Source organism: Heloderma suspectum, chromosome 15, assembly GCF_057233095.1.
Source record: "Heloderma suspectum isolate Gila_16-S chromosome 15, 16-S_ref, whole genome shotgun sequence".
Classification (NCBI taxonomy): Eukaryota; Metazoa; Chordata; class Lepidosauria; order Squamata; family Helodermatidae; genus Heloderma; species Heloderma suspectum.
In genome coordinates, this window is record NC_139472.1 from 6705121 (window position 1) to 6730948 (window position 25828).

At 44.4% G+C, this 25828-nt stretch overlaps 1 protein-coding gene across 11 annotated transcripts in view; it reads right to left on the minus strand.

Annotated features, from left to right (window-relative positions):
* RERE (arginine-glutamic acid dipeptide repeats) overlaps positions 1–25828 on the minus strand; it is a 437785-nt gene that overhangs the window by 231408 nt on the left and 180549 nt on the right. For all 11 annotated transcript variants that reach the window (XM_084822049.1, XM_084822046.1, XM_084822047.1 and 8 more), the window contains exon 3: positions 14677–14747. In XM_084822049.1, coding sequence (XP_084678175.1) covers positions 14677–14747 — 71 coding nt within the window. The remainder of the gene's footprint in view (positions 1–14676; positions 14748–25828) is intronic.

Sequence of the window (25828 nt, forward strand, 5' to 3'; positions counted from 1 at the left end):
CTAAAGGAGGGATGGGCAACTTGTAGGCCAAAACATCTGGAGGGCCACAAGTCCCATCATGCATCACCACTGGCTAAGGCTGATGGGAGTTGTAGGTCAAAACGTCTGGAGGGCCACAAGCTGCCCACCCCTGATTATATGCATAGCAACTGGAGAGGTTCTTTTCAGTTGTGGCACGCACACACACACACACACACACCCCACCTCAGGGGATGCCTTCCCTAAGGAGGCTTGCCTGGTACCAACTTTGATCTAATCCTGGTGGAGGGCTAAGAGATTTTAATTGAGTCAGCTTTTTAAAGCGGCAATATCAGTTTGCTGCATGATGTTTTTATCTGCTTTGCTGTATGTTTATGCTGAATTTTTGCACTGTTAGTCTGCTTTGTTGTTTTTAATGCAATTTTATAATTTATCATCCTTACTGTATGCTGCCCTGAAAAAAGGGGGGAATATTTTAAATAAGCTATTCTGATACTGTGGATTATTATTGTTGTTGTTGTTGCCGTTGTTATTGTTATTAAAATATATTAGGCACCTTTCTCTAAAGAAAAAAGAAAAAAGACTCAAGGTGTCGTACAGCAGGGGTTAAAACTTCAAAGAGATAAAACAACTTAAATGGATGTGCATGAAATACCAGTTTGTGAACAACATGGGTGCGGACAAACTTTCCCAAAACTGAACTTAGGTATAGGGGAGATAGGCAAAGGCTGATTCCATTGCCATAGAAGAACAGAGTAATGGGGGGGGGGGGTAATTTCATACTGCACTGAAAGTGACTAAACCGCGAAGTGGAAAGCATGACAGCTATCAATATCAAGAGATCAACTCTTCAACAATTAGTCAAGGTAAGGAAATGAAGCTTTGCAGTTCAGTGTCATACTGATTAAGGTTAGAGATAATAAATTACAGAGAAACAACAGCAGCAAAAAAAGCTTCAGATACACTAAAGGCCTGAATAACAGAGCAGGGCTGTTGCCTTCATAACTTGCATGCGGGCTCCCTTGGGAGGCACTTGGCTGCACAGTGGAGAAAACAGCATGGTGGGATAGACAGATCTTTGATCTGATCCAGTAAGTTAGTCCTTATGCAATATTGCAGTTCTAACATGCAGCTGGGCTGAGATACAAAATGGATCTGCGCAAACTAACAGTTGTCTACAGAACTGAATGTTTTACTAATTAAATGAGGGGAAAGAAATCCAAGTGTGTGGGTCAGAGGGTGGGGGTTGGAAGCAGCAACTGGTCACAGAGCTTGCCTTCCATTTCTGTCCTTTATTCTATTTGTGTCAGTGCATGCTACACAAATCTTCAACAATCAGAACTCGTGCCAGGAAAATTAACATTGAAATGCAATCCCCGTGAGCTGTAGGGGCCGCACAGCATTGTTTTTGTTGTTCAGTCGTTCAGTCATGTCCGACTCTTCATGACGCCATGGACCATAGCACGCCAGGCCTTCTTGTCCTCCGCTCCCTCCCAGAGCGTGCTCAAGTCCATATTCATTGCATCGGTGATGCTATCTAGCCATCTCATCCTCTGCCGTCCCCTTCTCCTTTTGCCTTCAGTCTTTCCCAGCATCAGGGTCTTTTCCAGGGAGTTTTCTCTTCACATTGGGTGGCCAAAATATTTGAGCTTCAGCTTCAGCATCTGTCCTTCCAATGAGCACTCAGGGTTGATTTCCTTTAAGATGGACTGATTTAACCTCCTTCCAGTCCAGAGGACTCGTAAGAGTCTTCTCTAGCACCGCAGTTCAAAAGCATCGATTCTTCAGCGCTCAGCCTTCCTTATAGTCCAGCTCTCACAGCCATACATTACTACTGGGAAAACCATAGCTTTGATTAGACGGACCTTTGTCGGCAAGGTGATGTCTCTGCTTCTTACTACGCTGTCTAGGTTTGCCATAGCTTTCCTCCCAAGGAGCAAGCGTCTTTTAATTTCAGGGCTACAGTCACCATCTGTGGTGATCTTGGAGCCCAAGAAAATAAAATCTGTCACTGCTGTCATTTCTTCCCCTTCCATATGCCAGGAAGTGTTGGGGTCACATGCCATGATCTTCGTTTTTTTAATGTTGAGTTTCAAACCAGCTTTTGCACTCTCCTCTTTCACCCTCAACAAGAGGCTCTTTAGATCCTCTTCGCTTTCTGCCATTAGGGTGGTATCGTCTGCATATCGGAGGTTGTTGATAATTCTCCCGGCAATCTTAATTCCGACCTGTGATTCATCCAGCCCGGCGTTTCTCATGATGTACTCTGCATATAAGTTAAATAAGCAGGGTGACAATATACAGCCTTGTTGTACTCCTTTCCCAATTTGGAACCAATCAGTTGTTCCATGTCTGGTTCTTACTGTTGCTTCTTGACCCTCGTACAGGTTTCTCAGGAGACAGGTAAGGTGGTCTGGTACTCCCATCTCTTTAAGAATTTGCCACAGTTTGTTGTGATCCACACAATCAAAGGCTTTAGCGTAGTCAATGAAGCAGAAATAGCCATTTTTCTGGAATTCCCTTGCTTTCTCCATGATCCAGCAAATGTTGCCGATTTGATCTCTAGTTCCTCTGCCTCTTCGAAACCCAGCTTGTACTTCCGGTAGTTCTTGGTTCACATATTGCTGAAGCCTAGCTTGTAGGATTTTGAGCATAACCATTTCTGTCCTTTATTCTATTTGTGTCAGTGCATGCTACACAAATCTTCAACAATCAGAACTCGTGCCAGGAAAATTAACATTGAAATGCAATCCCTGTGAGCTGTAGGGGCCACACAGCATTGTTTTGCATTCTTACAATTCCACAACATGCCTCTTAAAACAAGGTTGCTGCCTTGAGCACTGTGTCTACAGATGAGGATCTGTAAAGTGATCCATGTCCAATACAAGGGCATGTTGTTCCTTTCATGGAGGGAAACGCAGGTGCAACAAAACCCAAGCCACACACTCCAATACAGCAGCACCAATGTGTTCCATTACAGAGAAAAACAAATAGCCTAGACCCATATTAGAAAGCTACACACATCTCATGCACTTTGGATAGGACCCTGTTCAACTGGCTCATAATCTGTTATTTTATGTACTCTGGTATACTGCAGGCAGATGGGAAACAAGATGATTCCTGTCCAATCAAGAAGCGACTCGCATGAAGTATTTTGGGGTTCCTCGCTACTTAAATTCCTTCTCTTTATGGTGCATTTAGACAGCTACTGAGAACATTGTTACTGTTTAGGTAAACAATTTCAAATATAGTTTATACCACACTTGCATCAAAGGGAGGGTTGGGAAACTTGGGCCTACCAGTGAACTTCCCTCCCACCCTCCTGGTGGACAATTGCGATCTTGTGGGCAGTGCCCTCAACTCTGCTGAACAAACCGGACAATGAAGAGGCTCAGGAAGAAGGCAAATATCAAGGTGATGCTAGATAGTAAGGTTTATACACTTGTGAAAAAAGAATGCCACCTTTCTTCCAGAGCACCCAAGGAAGTTTACAATTTTAAAACACAAAACAAACAAGAAATAAAACAGAGCTCCCTCAGGCCAACTGAAAATCTCTTCAGGAGCTGATGGAGCAAAGACCCTGGCCTGGGCTTCCTCACCTCTCTAAAACACTGGTCTTCAAAACTGGTTGGTTATGACTCATACGTGGGTTTAGGCCCAGCCTCCGGTGGGTGGTATCCATCCAAACCATTGTTCCTTTCCTTATTTTTAAGCTTTTGCTTTTAAAACAAAGTAGACAGAAGTCGAACATGAAAAATTAGAAATGGGCCGATTTCATAGGTTGATATGAACAGCGAGTCATGGACCTGGAAAAAAGCTTGAAAACTATTGCTCCAGCGGGATCACCTTTCTCAGAACAACTCACTGAAAAGCTCCCTGATAGTGGGACCTGATCTTCTGCTTCACTGAATGGTCTTTTTGGTTTAGCTCTTTCTAAAAGGACCACTCCCCACTTGGGTGAAGGAAAGTAATTGGCATACATCTGGCAAGGTAACAAAACCTGTTGTGATATGCAGTTAGGTCAAAGTGTTTGCAAAGTTATATGAGCATCTCTGCGCCAGTGTGCGCATCTCTACTCTATACTAAATTTACACGAATCAGGAAACTTTAAAGTTCTCACGCCATCAAAGCTATCCTGTGAAAACAAAATTAACAAAGAAAAATGGTGTATTAGTGAGGACATCTGGTGTGTTATAGCAAGAACTTGATCTTGCTGTCTGGAAGCCAGTAATCAATTTTTGCCTCCTCCAGAAGCTCTATCATTACACTGAATTAGGATTTGCAAATAAGGGGAATTTATTAGATCTTGGTGAGCAGCAGCTTTGCCAACAGGATATGGTTCAGAACAGACTAAAATGGTTTTGGCAGCCTGCTGTGTCCTTAAAAAACAATCAATAGCATTACCTCTACACTGCACTGTGTTAGGTGCCAGGAAATGTACAGACTTCCTAGAGAACATGCGTGCGCACAGCCCCATTCCCAATTTCAGATACACTTCAGGATAGCTGACAGAAGGACAACCAATCACCTTTACATTTACATCTGCAATGAACAGAGAAATGCAAGAGCCCAATGAAAAAAAATATGGTGATCAATTCCAGCCAAGTCTGTCAATATGCAATTAGAGCAGAGGCAAAACTTTGCAGGGAGGGCTAGGATAATGAGCAAAATTTACAATCAGGCCACTGGTTAATGACCAAGAGAGACTTGGTGGATAAGGCAGTAAAGCGCTCTAATGATATGCAATCAGAGAACAGGCTGGAGGCAACAGCAGGAAAATACAGCCCTAGGCAGAAAAGGGGGGGGGGGAGAAGACAGCAAGTCTCTCAAAAGAAGGCATTTAACTAGACCTTCCATATTGCTTTTCTGTCTGCTAGGATTCCATGGTGTCACAGAACTGAGGTGTCAGGGCAACCGTCTTGAAAGGATTTTCCCTGGGCTTCACTCTCTCATTCTGAAATCTGACTACATTTAGAGGCTGAAAGATTCTCCTGCCAATGAGCAGCTGGGATCCAGACCTGGCACTTGCTGGTTTCGAAGAGTGGCACAGCCAGCAGTAGTAACAAAGGTGCAACTGAGAGCTCTCAATCTGTACTGGTGGTCTTTGTGAGGGTGTGAAATGATGCCAACACCCACTGAAGGCTGTTCGTTCAGAACTGTCATCCCCCATCCACCTCTTGGTTAGCAAATCTGTGGTATTGCAAACATGAAACTCTTCCACTAATCTGCTGGGGAAAGACAACTCCTTTCTTGGGTCATTTGCAGGGCTCGTTCTCTCTAGAAAATGTCACTGGCTCAATTTTAGCTATCATTTTCCAACCCTCGAAACCATGGTTGTACACGCCTCCCTTATAACCCTCCATTTCTTCATAATAACCATAATATGTTTAGTGCCAACTAGGAATGTCCTCCAAACCAGAAAAAGGAACTATGGTCTAAAGTGGGTGCATAAACCATGGTTTGGAAGCAACAGCTGGTTTGTGTTAACCATAGTTACGGCCAATCTGGCGTCACAGCAAACTTGGTTTCTGCAAACTAGGAAAAGAAAAAGGGAATCAGCATGAGAAAGCGGGGAGGGAGAGTATGTGAGCCAATGGCACATTTTGCATTTTTAAACCATGGTTTAGAGCTGGGGTAGGCAACTTTTGGGGGATCCAGGAGCCTTTTTTGCTCCCTGGACCCCTGGCACAGGCCACAGGGTGTTGCACAATCTGCAGCCCCCCCAAAAAAGCAAAGCCAAAAAAGTGCCCGAAGTGCTGGATTTCTGCCAAAATCTGGCAGCAAACCATTCCCTAGTGCTACAGAGCCTTACAATGGTCACATTTAGCTTGCTTTCAAGATAAATTTAACCCCTTTGGTGCTCCATACAGAGCACCAAAACAGCCACATTTAGCATGCAAACAAGTTAAATTTGGCTGTTTGTGCGCTCCATAGCTACCACAGATGCCATTTCTTTTTTTTCATTTTTTTTAAAGGAGTGACACAGCAGGGGGTGGCAAGTCCTACATGGGGCATGTGGGCTGCGTGTTGCCCACCCCTGATTTGGAGGATCAGGATGTTTGAACAGGGCCACTGGCTCTGTACAGTCTTCTGGGCACAACTTAAACTGGCAATTCCAAACCTGAAAGCATAAATGAGCTTTTTCATACGGTTCATCCCATCTTAATTGTCCTTTAATGCCTTTCACCTCCCCTCTTATTTGAATGTAAACCTGTTACCATGGGTCATCCTATTTTAAGTTATGTGAGAGACTGAGCTATATAGGGAGCATTAAAAGTCTCTTCCAGGGAAAAATACTAGGTATAAAAAACAAAGATAGGAGCTACCATTTACCAAGGCCAAGGGTTCAAAATATTGTTAACCCTGACTAGCAGAAGATTTCCAAGGCCTGAAGCACAGATATTCACAATCCAGCTAATGGGGAACCTTCAGCTGCAGGTGATGGGGACTATATCTGAGGCCATTCTCTTACTCCACGCATGCCAAAAAGTGAAGTTATAAAAATATCTCTCTCATGCCACAAATGCTTCAATGTATATATTTAAAAATCTTTGTCAATAATTAAAATGGTTTTCATATACGCAAATAAACATTTGCCATTTGTGAAGATCTTGATAATAATGATGATAATGTACTTAATTGGCTGGTGACATTTCAAAACTGTTGCTTCCTGCCCCCACCTTCTTGGTCCATGTGCTTTGTTGCTAAGGGCAAAGTAAAAACACATTTCCTTGCTGGAATTTGGCATCTACTGACAGCTTGTGTCTAATCCACTACATCTTCTACTATTACTTCTCCCAAAAGAGTAGCAAAATCAGAATTATACTGAATATGAGAAGGGACAGGAATACAGATTTAGCCATGTCATTCCTTTGGAATGACAATTTTCCCATCCAATCTGTGTGTAAATTTAACTGACATTAACTGAATCGAATAACTTTTGTCTCAGATACACTGTGGGGCACTTTAAAATATACCATGAATTGGAAGGCTGAAGCCAGTTTTTTATGTTTTGGCTACATGACATTCACTGCTTATGTGACATTTACAGTTTAGATATCATTTTCACCAGCAATAATAAAGATAGCCTTTCCTAATTAAATGTATAAGTGATTTTGCAGTTCTGTCAGTTTCTCAGAGGCTCAATGCAAATGTAACACTGCCTAACCATCATTAGCATTATCCAGGATTTGTAAACCAGCTTCTAATCCTACTTTTAAAACTAACCATGATTAGTGCTAGTACAGACATAACTCTGTGCCATATTTACCACTAATCAAGGAGGGAGAATTCACATGGGCAAGGGGAAAAAAGAAAAGAAATGCACAAGCTGGAGGCAAACTCGATCTCCTAATCAAAATTGGGACATTATGCCTACACTGGGCCAAAAAAGGCAACTACATTGTTGTTCCAGGGATATATGAATTTGACTAAAGAATTTGTAGTCGATGAGTTGACAGTCTAGTGAGAAGACCATCTGGGAATTTAAAAATCGGGGGGGGGGGGGAGGGGAGGAGAAGAGAAGAGAAAGAAAAAAACAGAAAAGCAGTCAGCTAGGCTGTAAATATGGCCATTTCATAAAAGAGAAGTCAGCATGACTGTTAGAATTACACATTACTGACAGTCTGAGCTAAATGCAAAACCGAAAAGCAGGAGTTTTAAAAAAATCTGACAAGGTTTTTGGGTTGCAGGTTTTTCGTTGTGTGTGTGTGTGTTGTGTTTTAAAAGAAGATATACATAAAGGTACTAAAACATATTGTGCTCCACTTCCCACGCTGTTTTGCAGACAGCTTTAATGTCTTGTACCAGACCAATACTGACAACAGAATCTTCAGCTTTTATTGCTGCTAATACCCTAAGCAATTACTGTTGCTCAGCAGGAACTTCTGCCCAGAACGGCAACTATTGCACTGTAATTCAACATTTTTGCAGAAGAGATTCTTCCTGAGCACCGAGGCACCTGCTAATGTGCAAAAATGCATAAATGGAGCTTAAAACGTTATTCGAGCCTGATAGCTTAAAAAAATCAGAATACTGTTCATGCCACAGTATTAATGAATTTGCTAGAGAGCGAAAATTTGGGATGGGGTGGGGGGGAACTGAAAAGCAACAAAACAGGTACTTAAAAAAAACAAAACGAAGAAGCTGGACTGGCTCCAAAACCAGAAGGATGTGAAAAATTACCTGTAAGGAGAGAAACGGTACATAATGGAGATCTCTGGGGGGTAAAAATAGCAGACACATAAATATTGAAACAGGCTGTCAAAGTAACCAGGGAAAGGAAGCACATTCTCCCACAGTGCAGCTTTACAAAATTAACCAGAAGGGAGGGAGGAAAGGAGGGCGGGTGGGGGAAGGCAGGGGAAGAGAATGAGGAAGAGGAAAGATTGGTTGTGATAGAGACAGATGGTGGGTTACATGGATGAGTAATGTCCCACCCAAACGTGTGTATTTATTTAGGTTTTTAAAAGTGATCTCTTTCTGACCTCAAAAGCAACCAAAAATCTTACATAATACTGCCATCTTAGTTCTCCTAGTCAGGAACACCTGAGAGCGGATAACTCGGCTGCTGTAGGCTGATACTGCCTTCTATGTGTAGATTACAAAATGGTACATTCAAAGAATCCCCTTCATGGATCACTGCCTTGTTGTGGCGAAGGGGCTTGCGTAACTCAGTGAAGCCATAAGCTATGCCGTGCAGGGCCACCCAAGACGGACAGGTAATGGCGGAGAGTTCTGACAAAATGTGGTCCACTGGAGAAGGAAATGGCAACCCACTCCAGTATTCTTGCCAAGAAAACCCCATGGAACGTATCACAAGGCTAAAAGAGATGACGCCGGAAGATGAGCCCCTCAGGTCGGAAGGTGTCCAATATGCTACTGGGGAAGAGCAGAGGGTATTTCCAAGTAGCGCCAGAAAGAGTGAAGCGGCTGGGCCAAAGCCGAAAGGACACTCAGCTGTGGATGTGTCTGGCGGTGAAAAGAAAATCCGATGCTGTAAAGAACAATATTGTTTAGGAACCTGCAATGTCAGATCAATGAATCAAGGTAAGCTGGAGGTGGTCAAACATGAGATGGCAAGATTGAACATCGACATCTTGGGAATCAGCGAACTCAAATGGACAGGCATGGGCGAATTTAATTCAGGTGACCATCATATCTACTATTGTGGGCAAGAATCCCTTAGAAGAAATGGAGTAGCACTCATAGTCAACAAAAGGGTGGGAAAAGCAGTACTGGGGTACAATCTTAAAAATGATAGAATGATCTCAGTACGAATCCAAGGCAAACCATTCAACATCACAGTAATTCAAGTCTATGCCCCAACCACTGAGGCTGAAGAAGCTGAGGTTGATCGGTTCTATGAAGACCTACAACACCTTCTAGAACTAACACCAAAAAAAGATGTCCTCTTCATCATAGGGGATTGGAATGCTAAAGTAGGAAGTCAAGAAATCACTGGGATAACAGGCAAGCATGGCCTTGGTGTACAAAATGAAGCAGGACAAAAGCTAATAGAGTTTTGCCAAGAGAACATGCTGATCATAGCAAACACTCTTTTCCAACAGCACAAGAGACGACTCTACACATGGACATCACCAGATGGTCAATATCGAAATCAGATTGATTATGTCCTTTGCAGCCAAAGATGGAGAAGCTCCATACAGTCAGTAAAAACAAGACCTGGAGCTGACTGTGGCTCAGATCATGAGCTGCTTCTTGCAAAATTTCGGCTTAAATTGAAGAACGTCGGGAAAACCACTAAACCGTTCAGGTATGACCTAAATCATATCCCTTATGAATATACAGTGGAGGTGAGGAATAGATTTCAGGGATTAGACCTGATAGACAGAGTGCCTGAGGAACTATGGACGGAGGTCCGTAACATTGTTCAGGAGGCAGCAACGAAATCCGTCCCAAAGAAAAAGAAATGCAAGAAAGCCAAGTGGCTGTCTGATGAGGCTTTACAAGTAGCTCACGAAAGAAGGGAAGCGAAAAGCAAGGCAGAAAGGGGAAGGTATCTCCAACTGAATGCAGAGTTCCAGAGAATAGCAAGGAGAGACAAGAAGGCCTTCTTAAATGAACAATGCAAAGAAATCGAGGAAAACAACAGAATGGGAAAGACTAGAGATCTCTTCAAGAAAATTGGAGATCTCAAGGGAACGTTTTGTGCAAAGACGGGCATGATAAAGGACAAAGAAGGCAGGGACCTAACAGAAGCAGATGAGATTAAGAAGAGGTGGCAAGAATACACAGAAGAACTATACAGGAAAGATCTGAATGTCCCTGATAGCCATGATAGTGCGGTCACTGAACTTGAGCCGGACATCCTAGAGAGTGAAATCAAGTGGGCCTTAGGAAGCATTAGTAACAACAAAGCTAGCGGAGATGACAGTATTCCAGCCGAGCTATTTAAAATCCTAAAAGATGATGCTGTTAAAGTGCGGCATTCAATATGCCAACAAATCTGGAACACTCAACAGTGGCCACAAGACTGGAAAAGGTCAGTTTACATTCCAATTCCAAAGAAGGGCAACGCCAAAGAGTGTTCAAACTACCGCACAATTGCGCTCATTTCACATGCCAGCAAGGTGATGCTCAAAATCCTACAAGCTAGGCTTCAGCAGTATGCGAACCGAGAACTACCAGAAGTACAAGCTGGGTTTCGAAGAGGCAGAGGAACTAGAGATCAAATCGCCAACATTCGCTGCATCATGGAGAAAGCAAGAGAATTCCAGAAAAACGGCTATTTCTGCTTCATTGACTACGCTAAAGCCTTTGATTGTGTGGATCACAACAAACTGTGGCAAATTCTTAAAGTGATGGGAGTACCAGACCACCTTACCTGTCTCCTGAGAAACCTGTACGAGGGTCAAGAAGCAACAGTAAGAACCAGACATGGAACAACCGAGTGGTTCAAAATTGGGAAAGGAGTACGACAAGGCTGCATATTGTCACCCTGCTTATTTAACTTATATGCAGAGTACATCATGAGAAATGCCGGGTTGGATGAATCAGAGGTCGGAATTAAGATTGCCGGGAGAATTATCAACAACCTCCGATATGCAGACGATACCACCCTAATGGCAGAAAGCGAAGAGGATCTCAAGAGCCTCTTGTTGAAGGTGAAAGAGGAGAGTGCAAAAGCTGGTTTGAAACTCAACATTAAAAAAACGAAGATCATGGCATCTGGCCCCATCACTTCCTGGCATATAGAAGGGGAAGAAATGGAAGCAGTGACAGATTTTACTTTCTTGGGCTCCAAGATCACCGCAGACGGTGACTGTAGCCATGAAATTAAAAGACGCTTGCTCCTTGGGAGGAAAGCTATGGCAAACCTAGACAGCATAGTAAGAAGCAGAGACATCACCTTGCCGACAAAGGTCCGTCTAATCAAAGCTATGGTTTTCCCAGTAGTAATGTATGGCTGTGAGAGCTGGACTATAAGGAAGGCTGAGCGCCGAAGAATCGATGCTTTCGAACTGTGGTGCTGGAGAAGACTCTTACGAGTCCCCTGGACTGCAAGGAGGTCAAATCAGTCCATCCTAAAGGAAATCAACCCTGAGTGCTCATTGGAAGGACAGATAATGAAGCTGAAGCTCCAATATTTTGGCCACCTAATGCGAAGAGAAAACTCCCTGGAAAAGACCCTGATGCTGGGAAAGACGGAAGGCAAAAGGAGAAGGGGACGGCAGAGGATGAGATGGCTAGATAGCATCACGGATGCAATGAATATGAACTTGAGCACGCTCCGGGAGAGAGCGCAGGACAGGAAGGCCTGGCGTGCTATGGTCCATGGGGTCACGAAGAGTCGGACACGACTGAACGACTGAACAACAACAACATTCAAAGAATACACCTTGCCTCTCAGCTACAGGGGGCCCATGCTTGTCCTTGATGCTGCATATACAATTAAACAAACACCTAAGTAAACTCATTAATGCCCAACATAAAAAATAAAAGTGGTTATTTATCCACATCCAAATGCTAACTGGAAGGGAGGTTTGAGCAACAGCAGCTTGGCTGTCAACTTCAGAAGATTTAAAGAGCTTCAGCATCCTGCATCTTGCACTAGAAAATGTAGGACTGTCCATAAATAGCAGCCTAGCACCCAGCTGTAGAGAGCAAGTTTTATATCAGCAACAGGCCTGCACCAATTAGACACGTTCACTGAGGATGGGACTCGCAATGGCTGTTGGCTATGACAGTTAAATGGTTCAAAGACAGTAGACCCCTGGAATCCAGTTGTTGGGGGGGCAAATGGGTAAAAAGGCTATTTCTTTCATGTGCCTCTTTTGGGATCCCAAAAGTACGTGGCTGACCCTCTGTTGGACTGATCCAGCAGCGCTCTTATGTTGCTACCTACCAAGCCAAAGACTGCAGCTCAGTGGTGGAATACATGCTTTGCATACAAAATGTTCCCAGTTCAGTCCCCAGGATCTCCAGGTAAGGCTGGGATAGATCACCATCTGGAACTCTGGAGAGCTGTTGTCAGTCAGTGCACACAATACTGAGCCAAATGGACCAATGATCTGACTCAGTATAAGGAAACTTCCTGTGTTCTGGTGTAGCCCATCAATGGCCTGTCAGGTGCTTTACAAGCAACCTGCTTTTGTACTCCCAAGCAGGCAGCAAGGAATAGGTGGTTTGACTCTCTCTCTCTCACACACACACACACACTCACACACACACACACACGATGGGCTGCTTTGAGGCTTGGTGCATGGCAAGCTGTGCAGGCCCAATTTACAAAAAAGCTGAGGAGGAGGCAAAGTGGACAATTTTGCCAGCCCAATCTCCTTCTGTACTGGCTGTGGAGGAAGGAGCTAACTTTTTCCATGATCAGCAGGGAAGCTGAGTAAGCTAAAGAAGAAGGGACAGATCACTCACCAAGAGGGAATTCCATGCACTCACCACTGGTGACCAGGAATTCCATGCAGGCAACCAGTCAAGTGGTTAAATACAAACTGAGGCACCTGGCAAACTTTGCTGGGGAAAGCATTCCACAGTGGTGACACCACCACTGAGAAGGCCCTGATAGCCAACCTCCTCATCTCAAATGGCAGGAGCCCATGCAAAGGGTCTCTACTGAAGTATAAGTGCAGACAGGTCTAGATGGATGAATAGTCTGACCTGGTGCACAGCAGCTTCCCATGTTGATGCCTAAGTATACAATGTTCAACAGGTGCACAGGCCAAGGAAGTGCGATCGTTCCCCCTCACTATTCATTGAGCCTACACATTTCAAACCTTATTTGCACCAGAAATGCATGAGAATGTATAACTGTAGTAACAGTCCTGTTTTCCCCCAAGAACTCATGGGTGACAAGCCATTCATTTCTATTTATATGCCAGTCCAGCTAGAGTGCTGGACTGAGAGCCAGGAGATCCGGGTTCTCATCCCCACTCAGCCATGGAAGCTCACTGGGTGACTTTGGGCCAGTCACAGACTCTCAGCCCAGCCTACCTCACAGGGTTGTTGTGAGGATAAAATGGAGAGGAGGAGGATTATATATGCCGCCTTGGGTTCCGTGAAGGAAAAAAGGCAGGATATAAATGTAATTAATAATAATAAGTGAAACCTAGTAAAAACCTATATCCAGCCTCACAATGCAAAAAGCAGATGGTCAGAGAATGAAAAGACCTATGGAAGCAGGAAACAGGTCACAAGAATCAAGACCACAGAAGCAGCAAGGCCAGAGAAGCTTTAGTACTGACAATGGTGTTCTTGGAAAAGTTCCAAAAATACACCCTATAAGAAAATGCAGGCTACCCCTTTCCTCTTAAAAATACCTTGCCTGCCAGGGACTCTTTCCTTCTATCACAGCCAGACAAGGAAGGCATGTAGATCAAGAGATTTTGCATTAACAGACAAAAGGATATTTTCCCCCTTCCTAAAAACCAGCTGACAGGGCACCAAGAGGGGATCCTGCTCAATCCATACCTCCCTTTCCCTAGTTCCTGGGAAAGACGAACTTTTAAACATCCATGTCCTGAGACGCTCAGCTCATGAACAATCAGCCCACACATCTCTGAACACCTTTTGATTGGACAGGGTCCCCCCTTTTGTCAATCATAGCCCTTCTGGGATACACCAGAAAATGGGATGATGTCTAAGCATGCTTCCATCTCTGCTTTGCCTTTGTTTGAAGCTTATCTCAGGGGCAAATCCCAAGCCTCTCCCTTAATGCAACTTTTACTGAACTAAGGTAGAACTGTAACAGAGTGTGCCTTAGCTAGAAAAATCACTAGTTTGTTTTCCTTGATGCAACTTTTCTTTCTCTACTTGCTTTATTGTAAAGTTCTTTAATTACCCCCCCCCCTTAAATTAGAATTCTTGAAGTAACTACGTGTTTTGCAAACTCAGGATCTGTCTCACCTACTAGTCTTACTAATCACCCATGCTCCAAGCTGTTAAAGAGAATTAAAGGCAGACTGTTAACAGAGCTGTCTCCTTCTTCATAAATAAACTCCGCAGATCTGGATTCCATGGATCAAGATATAGGAAAGTTAACATGGTGGCAGTGGTGACAGATTTAAGAAGGAAACATCCCCCAGCCTGTTCTACAAGAACAGTGGAGTGTGCTTTCTGTTACACACCACCATAGGAGTGGAATGTGAATGAAGAAATGCCACTGCAATCAGGATTGAGGAAAAGGTACACATTTTAAAAAAGAAAATGGATATCACTGCTTACCAGTTTGAAGTCTTGAATGCTACAAATGAAGTATGGGGTGTTTGGTCGGCGACTCTCAATATATACGCAATCTTTAAAAAAAAAGAAAGATTTCATTTAAATTTCTGGACATTAGTTTCCCTGTCTTGGCATAAAATAACCAACAGTGTGTCTTAGATAAATATATATGATAGAGAATCACAACGAAAAGTACTATAAAATGTGATCAGGTACATGGAAAAGAAATACAAACTATGGATTATATCGTGTTTAGGAACAGCATTGCACAAAATGTAATGGCAATTCCCATGGGTATTGTGTCATGAAAACAAGCAAAGTCAGAACTACCCCATAATTAAAGCCGGCACAATGACCAGATCACAGTCTGAAAGTCACGCCAAACAAGTTGAGAACCAAATGTCTTGTTGCTAAATTGCTATCAAAAATCCAACAGTGCTAATCTTGTTTTTACTTCTAATTGTGACTACAAAAGTACCTAATCATAACTGGAACTAGGTGAGCTACATCAGAATTCCCTTGTAATTCTAACCCTAACAGAACTTTCTAGAATGACAACAAGGCATGGCACAAGATGGGTTGTGGTTTGGGGGTTTTTTCAACTCAATCCTATAAAAGAAGCTGCAAAATTCAGAGTCTTGCATTAACAAAAATTGTCTCCTGGAAATAATCAGAAAAAGACCCCAGGATTTAGGGATGAGATAATAGAACAGTCTTGATAATAGTGACTCACTCTATGACAAATACAGATTATGTCTTTTATAGACTGCCTTTCAACAAAAAGCTCAATGCAGCTTTCATAGCAAAATATGTCTCAGATGAGCACGTAGGAAAGCTTTCATACACTATGATGAGTATAAGATGTATTTTTTTATTTTACTTCCACAAAATTATTTATGCTGGATAACACAGGCAGGTAGGCTAGTAAATGCCTTCTTTGGGCAAGTACCTTTTGCTGTTTTATTTCTAAGGCCTTACTATAGCACCAAACAAAGGATAAACATCCGAATAAGTCACAATGGGACCAATTTACCAAGAACCTTTCTTAAACAAGCTGCAATGAAACAAATGGAATCTGAGGGTTAGTGCTGGTGGATTAGACCTCAGAAAACAGGAAAGCCTATTCAGGTATCTACAAAACGAAGACCATCTCTACCCCAAAGCTAGTAACAAACTGTCATGGTCAGTCATAGAATACATCCCATTTCTGGCTGCAACCCTTGATGCCCTCAACTCAGGAGCTATTCTGGTGAAAACCAATCCCCCCTCTCCCCCCCGCCCTGCAAAACAGTATGAGGACTGAAGTATCTATTTCCAAATGACTAGATAATTCCACTTGGGGAGCACACACATGCTGATCACAGCATCAAACGGCAACCTGCATGTGTGAATGATCCATGGTGGATCAGAACCCATTCCATTTCAAACACAGCACTCTTCCAGCAAGTCCATTCACACTTTTAACTGCAAAGCATCAAGCAAAATCAAAAGACACCAAGAGGCATATCTGCACTTGGTAGCCAAGTTTCTAAGCCAAAGACTGAAGGCAGAGGCAAACCAAAGTCCCCATAAGAGCTGCAAGATATTAAGCTCATCTTTGTCTCTTCACAGTACCTTCCCAAGAGCCCCTCAGCTCTCTCATCAATCAACTGCACTACTGCCCATGCCTCCCAACTATGCCCTCCCTCCAAAACTCCCACTCAGGCTAGTGGCACTATCAGGTTTGGCAGGACTTGGTGGCTGTAAAACTCCAAGCATTCTTGCATGAGACTTATTTTCCATGTCCGTCAGGCTTCAAGCTCGGTTTGGTACAGAAACTGCCCTGGCTGCCCGGATGGATGACCTGTGCTAGGAGAGAGACAAAGGGCATGTGATCCCATTGATTTTCCTGGACCTCTCAGCTGCTTTCGATACCATAAACGATGGTAGTCTGCTGGATAGGCTGCCTGGACTAGGAATTGGATGCACTGTTTTATAGTGGTTCCCTTCCTACCTGTATGGTCAATTCTAGAAGGTGGTACTGAAGGAACAGAGCGTGGCTCCTTGGCATTTATGTCATGGGGTCCCTGCGGGATTCAGTCTTGTCCCCTATACTTTTTAACATCTACACAGAACTGCTGAGTGAGGTCATCAAGAGATTCAAGATCAGGACACCATGACTAGGCAGATGACACACATCTCTATTTCTCTTCTTCATCTAATTAAAATGATGTATGGAAGTGCTGAACTGGTGTTTGGGCACAGTAGTGGACTAGATGAGGAACAATAAATGGAGGCTCAATCCAGATAAGATGGGGGTGCTGTTGGTAGGTAGTTTGTCTGCCAGGGTGATTGGTAAACACCCTGCTTTGCGTAGGGTTGCACACCCTCTAAAGGAACAGGTTTGCAGTTTGGGGTGCTCTTTGAACCAGCTCCATCTCTGGAGGCACAGGTATCCTCACTGGCACGTATTGCCTTTCATTAGCTTAAGCTGGTTCACTACCCCCAACCTGGACAGAGGTAGCCTGACCTCAGAGATCCATGCTCTGGTAACCTCCATGTTAGGGAATTGCAGTGTGTTATACTTAGGACTGCCTCTAAAACTGCAGTTAGTTCAGCATACAGCTACTGGACCAATAACTAGGACAGGGTGTTCTGAGAATATTACACTGGTGCTTCACCAACTGCACTGCCTCCCAGGCATTTTCTGGGCCCCAATTCAAAATGTTGGTCTTGGCCTTTAAAGCCTTACATGGTTTGGTGCCAGGATACCTGAAGGATCACCTGCCCCCCACATGTACCTGCCCATACTTTGAAAACTTCATCAGAAGCTCTTCTCCAGATTCCTATGCCATCTGAGATGTGACAAGTAGCTATCAGGGAGATGACTTTTTTCATTGGTGGTGTCCCAACTTTGGAATGCTCTCCGTAGAAAGGCTCACTTGGTGCCCTCTCTGGTGTCTTTCCAGCACCAAGCAAATGACTTTTTATTTTCCCCCAAGTGTTAACATTTGTAAACTTTTGATCTATTTTCTTTTGGTTCTTCTTTTATAGAGTTGATGTTTTTAACTTAGTTTAATTGTTAGTTATTTTATGGTGCATTTTTAAAAAGTATTTCATTGTAAGTCACCCAGATAGTGTATTTGAAGGGCCGGGTATAAACCTAAATAAACCCACTAGATCAGGCATTTGTTTCCTGGATCAAAAGAGCTCTGATCAGAGGAGAGAACGTCAAACAGTTTCAGCTTGCTCACCCACTCAACAGCAGTCATTCTGAGGTAGAACATTTTTCCACTACTATATATTTTCTACTGGAAAAATTGCCATTTCCAAAAGTGCATTCCCCCGCATAAAATTACATTAGTATAACGCAATGAGTGGTGACAATACTAGTCAAACTGGACCATTTCCAAATATACCTTTTTAAAATCAGATGACAAATCAATATAGGCCATCAGAAAATGTTCTGATTCAAACTTTTATGGAAAACCATACCACTGCACAACCTCTGTTGTGGGAAATCAGGTGACATGTGAAGGCTAATCACATTCTCCTACCCAATATAAAGCTTCCAGAGTTTCTGCCTTCCCTCAGTCTGGTTAACTTTTCACTGAGGGAGACCATCAAGTTCTCCCTCTGTTCTTTCACACTACCAGACTGCTATGTGCCTGCTTCCTTTCTGCCAGACATGGCCTACTTATCTACTCTTTTGGGCTGCACAAACAGCTACTTCCTTTCCTCCACCAGCTCTGGTTGAAATTCATGGCGTCCCCCCTTCCTGCCCCCTCACAGGCTCTCTCAATCCCACTACAATGAATTAGAGGGAATAGAAAGAGAGGAAGGTCCTTGTCTGCCTATCTGCTAGAAAAGCAATAAAGAGCTTCTTTTTTTCCAGCTTATTTCTGTTCAGCAGATTCAATTGCCCAGGAGGTGCAGATGGCTCCTGGGGCACCATTTGGCCACTCCTCCCGTTACACGGGCCGCCTCTTTTCTCTCCCTCCCTCTCTTGCTCTCTAGAAGCGTACATGCTGTTCTGCCAAGAGGCATATCTGTGAATAATCCACACAGAAGATATTGCAAGCTCTCCCCCTCTTTGCTTTAGTACCTAATTGTTGTAGGAGTGGGAGGGGAAAAAGGCGGGTGGGAGAGTGTCAAGCAATAGCACTCTTTCTACATCTCCTCTTTACAGTCAGCAATTCTAAGAGTGCATTATCTTCACAATAAAGTCTCTTACGTTTATGGAAATATGCCTTTCATCCCGAAAGATTATATACCACAAGCTGAAATTGAGGCCATATGCTGAGGAATTAATTTCTTCGATCACTGGAGAGGGAGGGAGACAGGGAAAGAGAGAGAGGGAAAGAGAAAGAAACCCAACCACCTCAAGGGATAAAACTGCAACTGCTTAAGTGTGATACCACAAAATAATTCAACAGGGAGAAATGCTTAAAAACAAACTGACATTGAAGAATGAAGTTAGATAAACTGAGAGTATTATCAAAGATGGGATTTGACTGAGCTTAAGCCTCCATTTCCTTTTTGATGGGTACCATGACTAGTTTCACGCTATTGTGTGTTTTGTGGGAAAGGGGTGAAGAACACCTCATGTCACGGAAGCGATACAGCAGCGGTCCCCAACCTTTTTGGCGCCAGGGACCGGTCCAATTTTTCCACGGACCGGGGGGGGGGGGGTTTCCACTGGTGGACTTGCGGATGCCATTTGCATCCCTATTCTTTGCAGTAATAGGCTACGTAAAGATTTTCGTAGCCTATTACTTGTAGAACAGGGACGTAAATGGCGACCACATAGCGGACGCCATTTGCGTCCCAGTGGCTGGAAGTCCGCCAGCGGCCAGAGCCGCCCGGCAGCTCTGCAGACTTGCCGCAGAGCAGAGCAGAGCCGGCCGGGGCCGGTGAGGATTCCGGGGGTGGGTGGGTGGATCGCCTCCCCCCCCCCCCCGTGGACCCAAGGTGAGGGGGTTTCGCACACCCCTGTGGCCCGGTTGCTGACAGACCACAGACCGGTCCCGGTCCCAACTGGGGGTTGGGGACCCCTGTGATATAGGACTCCAGTTCACAGCGCCACTAACCAAGAGGCCAGTAGGGGGCACATGGCAGAAATTGTGCCTAATTTGGGTGTGCAGATGGGTTCTGTATTAATGGTTTTGTTTGAAAAGATGGTCCCAACTGCACGTGGTGTCATAGAGAGTGGCGGAAACCAGCTATCTGTTGCCATTTGCTCCCTTGGTAAAGTACTGAGCGGATCTTCCACCTGGCACTTGGGACAGGTGACCAGGCTTCAATGTACATGGGCTTTCCCTGCCAGGGGTTTCCTCTCCCCACATCCTATACAACCTCTAGTAGGGGTGAGGCTTGTGGAAGCAGGGGGGGAGGCCACAATCCTCCACGGGCCAGAAACAGAGCCTCTGCAGGCCAGAGGTTCTGCACCCCTGCTGTAGCCATTGGTTCAAGACCTCTGGCACCTTACATTGGCAAAGGCAGGCAAGTCACAGCATGACGACAGTGCTAATTACAGCACTAAGGATCAGTTCCAGAAGAGTAGCTGTGCTGGTCTACATTTCAAAGGGATGACATGTGAGGCATGAAAAGGTTAAGGCTGGGAGCTGGGATGAGAGAGCGGCAGGCATGCCATAAAATGTCATATCCATCTGCTGACAGTTGGAACCAAAATGTGAAAAATCATAACAAATCTGTAGCTGTGGTTCAGAATCTCTCACTCAGCATTGCAAAAAAAACCAATGCTGAGTTAACAGAAGGCTGTTCCGGTGCTGCTTTTAAAACAAAACCATCTTCCTCTTAAGTGGCAAACAGCAGCCTCTCAGTATGAGCTGTACACCTTAGACTTTCACCTTGTTGGCATTTATTTAACCAGGAAACAAATTTCTTGTGTGGTGGGCAGTAAGACAAACCTGCTCTCGCCAGATGTATCATGGCATTGCTAACTGCAAATTAGTTTTTGTGGACTAGAGTCCACTTCATCAGATGCATGAATTGCCACCCTGAGTTGTCAGGCAACAGACTTCACAGTCCAGGATGTGAGAGGGAGGGGGAGGGTTTTATCCTGAGATTTCTCCTGAAAATTGGAAATTTGGAGAGTATTTACAAATGTGCCTGATCAATACCAACCTTTACATATTTCTGAGCAAAAATAATATAGCAAACTAGAACTTCCATAATCATCATCTTCTTTTTTAACCCTTCATATTTTTAAGGGGATCAACTCGGAGACAATTAAATCCAATTTCTGCAACAGAAGATTCTGTGTGTCCCCCAACATCTTCAATTTTCTCTGTACTCTTTTTTTCCTGTGAAAATTTTGCTCCCCAGCTACTCTTACAGCACTGCCCAAGGGCCACATAGTACTTGTGGTTGCCAAAAAGCTCTTATAAGAGCACCAGACGCCACAAGCAAATTGCTTCAACTACCTGAAATCTGGCAACAAAGAGTCCCTGACAGAAGGAAGGCTGAAAGAGCAAGGTCCCTTGACATTACTTACACTGAGAAAGCCAAGTGCCTCTTTAAGTCCCTCAACCTACTAAAGTTGGCACAGATATGCAAACAATGGTGCCTTCCCTTTTATCCTCCGTTTAAAAAATGTTTGCCTCTGCACCAAACTCCCACAGCCTGGTGAAAGTTGTGAAAGTCCAGCGAAGTGTGTAGAAGAGCCTTCACCAACCTGGTGCCCTCCAGATGTTTTGGACTTCAACTCCCATTACTCCCTGCCAGCATGGCCAATGGTCAGGGATTCTGGAAGCTGTAGTCCAAAACATCTGGAAGGCACCAGGTTGGTGAAGGCTGTTCTACACACTAGGTTGGATTTTCACAAACACACATAAAAATGAGACCACACACACATACAGGGCTGGAATTCAACATTTACAGGAACCACCTTCAACTTGGGTTGGCTGGAGCCTCTATGTGAGTTTAGGAACCTGTATTGCACAGAGCTACATAACATGTTCAAGTTCTTAGGTACCAGCATAACACTGTCACACATCCAAAAGATTTAAGGTTTTTCCCAACACTGTGCCCAAATAAAGCAGCAGAAGATAATACTAAAGATTGTGGATGGGGGAGACAGAGGAGTCAGCGGAAATGACTGTTCAAATCCCTGCCCAGCTCACTGCGTGGCACTGGGAATATCACTCTCAATCTGACACACGGACAAATGAAGAACCTTTAAGAACAAGACATATCCAAAAGAAGAGACCTAGAACTGCTCGCTTATGGTGAGTAAATTGGGAAGTTTTTGTGTATTAGATGAGATCAGGTTCTTTCCCCCCACCTCACGCCTAAAGCTGTAGACACACCACAAGTGACTTACATTGGAATGCACTGAAAAACAAAACTGGTAACAGTTCTGGATCTATCTTGGGAAGCTATACAAAAACTTGCTTTGGGGGAAGGGGAATATAGTTTTTTTTTTTTATCAAAGCCTTAATACCTGTCAGGTTGATGATTTCCCAATAAAGAAATGATTTTGAGCCTCTGAACTGATTGCTTGACACCCAGCCTCATCTCTGCATTGTTTCTCCCTCTTTCCCAGCCAAACCCAATCAAGAGGGTAGTAGCCATCCACTGACATCAATGCTACTGCCTTGTGGCTGAACAAAAAGTCATTTCCTGCTGAGTGTTTATAGTGTAACCATAGTAACTCCAGCTAGCCAAAGCCTGCAAAAAATCCCATGTGTCAAATTCCTACACACAAAAAACTATTATTTGTAATACAGGCCACTTTATCTAGTAGGTCCCTTATCTGTCAAGATGTATGCCATCAGTCATGTAGTGGCGGTGCTTGAGGGGGGGCAGACGCGCTTGACACAATGGTGGGGTAAGTTGCTGTGGTCTTTTGTTGCTGTTGTAAACTAGGAATCCTATTGCTTATTTGAGAGGATGAAAAAGCCGCGACACACACAGAGATTAGATTCCAGAGTAGCCCAAATTCATAATTTGATTGTCACCAGTCAAGCACCTCTCCCACTGTCAACAGGAAAAGGAACAAATGCCCCGTCCTGCTAGAGCTTTTTAATTCATTTAGAACATCAAGTGAGAAGAAAACCATTAACTCTGCTTTGTGTTGACATTTCCATTACAAACCCCCATCTCGGGGTTTTATAACTCTAGTACTGCTGGGTGGAACGCAAAGGCAAGTCCCAGCCAGGGACGGAAGCAACTTCTCTCCTCCCCTCACTGAGATTCCTTAAAAGCCAGCTATGAAAACAGAGGATTTGGGAGTTTGGGCCACATAAATACCAAAGTGTCTATGATGCATTTTTGCACTTGTGCGGCAATTAAACATTTTTTAAAAAACAGAACTAAAAGCAGAGAGGGGAAGGTGTGCAGAGGCAGCTGCTCCTTCTCCTTGCTCCTGTGGCTGTGCACTTGCTTAGAGGGGCCAGGTGAACAGCTGGCACACACAATGAGCAACAGCAGAGCCAGGAGGTTAGAGGGGTAGGCCCTTGCCCAGGTGGGGGTCTCCACAAGTGCCCAGATATGCCAACCCTTAATGCTAGCCCTGCAGGGGGAACTGTTGGATGCTCTGAGGTGCTGCTGAAAATGACGACCGTGTTCAAATTCGCAACTTCCTGAATGCGTAGTGGAAGTACCACAGGAAAATTTTGAATATGGAAATCTTCTGAGGCCCAAAATCGATTTGGATCCGATTTGGCATAACTGCCTTTTATTTAGTCAACAAAAGTACAAAATAGTATGGCATGTTATTTTTACATGCTGTATAAATATCTCAAAAGGTTTGTGTGTGTTTTACTTCAGCAGCCAGAAGAATTTGAAATGAAGTATTTGATTAAGAAAAAATAATAAGAAAGTGCACTTCATGTCTTTTAAATGTTATATTCAAACAATTTCAAAGCTTTACTTGGAAAGCATTTTTATTGGAATACAGATAAATATTTTAAGACATGACAACTCAATAGCATACATTTCCCATACATTGCTTAATTTTTAACGGGGGAGAAAAATGAAGACACTGAAACCTGTAAACATACTAATTTTAGCACATCCAAAGAGCTGTGTGCAATTATATATGCATGCTTCCAAGGTATAGTCACCTGGAAATAAAGGTTAATGACAACTTTGAAACTACCCAATTTTACTGGCATTGTTTCTTAATTAGTTCTATGCAACAACAGTTTTATAAATTTAAAAATGTCCATGGAAAAACTTAAAACATGAGAAATGTTTTTTTCCCCACATCACCACTATTAGTAGGAGTGGGGAAACATGCAGCTAGGGATGTCAGAGAATTCCGCCACGGATCTCGGTGAGGCTGAATGCCAGTGCATTTGGCCCCCCGAAATCCATGGTGGATTGAAGCCCCCTCCCCCCCAACCCACGAAAGGCGCGCGAAATGGAGCACTTACCTGCTGCTGTCGGCGCTGACCTGTGAATGGTGGCCGCCCTGCGGCCGCCATTCGCTTCCTGATCATAGCCGTGATAGGCTACGGAAATACTTACGTAGCCTATCACGGCTAATGCAAGGACGCCTTTTGTGTCCCTGCAGAGGCAGTGATAGGCTACCTAAGTATTTATGTAGCCTATCACGGCAAGCCAAAAAAACCCCACCAGCGTATGCAAATGGCAGCGGCTGCAGCAGCCACCATTTGCGTTCCCTATTTTGAGCCATTTTAGCCTATGTAAATATTTACGTAGGCTATTATGGCGAAAAGAAGGGAACGCAAATAGCATAGTGGGCGCTATTTGCGTTCCTTTTTTTTTTCGCCGTAAAAGCCTACATAAATATTTACGTAGGCTAAAACAGCTCAAAATAGGGAACGCAAACGGCGGCCGTAGCAGCCACCACCATTTGCGTACGCTGTTTTTTTGTGGGTTTTTTGGCTTGCCATGATAGGCTACGTAAATACTTACATAGCCTATCACGGCAGCTTCGCAGGACGCAAATGGCGACTGCTACAGCAGCCACCATTTGCGTCCGCAGCAGCTCATCCGCGGCTGGAACTCCAGCTGCGGATGGCCCGGGCTGGCGGCTCCACGAAGCCGGACGGTTTAGGATTTCGGGGGGAGGTGCAGAGCACCTCCCCCCCACCGCGAATCACCCCATCGAAGAGGTAAGTGACTTTCGTACATCCCCACATGCAGCATAATGACACCAGTCACAGGAAAAACTTTTATTATGCAGTGCAGGTAATGAAAATCGCAACACAGGGCTGGCTTCTGGTTTTGACAGCAATCTTAGACCCCATCACATATTACCCATGTGAAGCAGGCACTATGTGATAGCCAAGGAGCAAGGCCCCACCCTCTGAACATCTGCAAATGGGCATAGATGGGTGCAGGCCTATGCATGAGCACCTGCTCGTGCATAAGCTTTCATGCGACTGAGACACCCACACGATGAAGAGTTCCACTGACATGGAAGCCTAGGTGTGAGAAATGGATCACACACGGGCTCCCTCCTCCCTGCTGATGTCCACCCCAACACATGGCTATCCAGAGGACAGGTCAAGTGGTGTACCCAATGCTAAGGGAAGGGCCAACAGTACAGTTCCACTTCCTGGTTATCATGTGGAGCCCCCTTCACCAGGATAATGAATGAAGGGGGCTCTTTTTATTTTTTATTATTACAGTTGTATACTGCCTTTGTTCTCTGATGTGCGTGTGCAGTCCCCTAACTTATTGGTGTTGGGGGACTTCAACGTACATTCAGAGACCATCCTCACAGCGGCACCTCAGGACTTCATGGAGACCATGGCTTCCTGGGAGCTGTACCCTATTCTAACTGGGCCCACCCACGTAGCCGGTCATGCACCAGACCTTGTGTTTGTTTCTGGAGAAGCGGGGAGTGATCTGGAAGTCAGGGGTATATCCACCACCCTCTTGTCATGGTCGGATCACTATCTGGTGACGTTGGACTTCTCGGTTCCACAACCCTTCCGCAGGGGAGGAGGACCCATTAAAATGGTCCGCCCCAGGTGTCTAACGGATCCAAATGGATTCCTGAACGCGCTTGGGGATTCTCTGGAGCACGCAAACGGCCACTCAGTCGAGACCCCGGTGGGTGGTTGGAATGCTGCAATCACTGGGGCATTAGATTGGGTGGCTCCGAAACGCCCTCTCCCCCCGAACAGGGCTCGGACTGCACCATGGTTCAATCCACGGGTACGAGCCCTGAAACAGG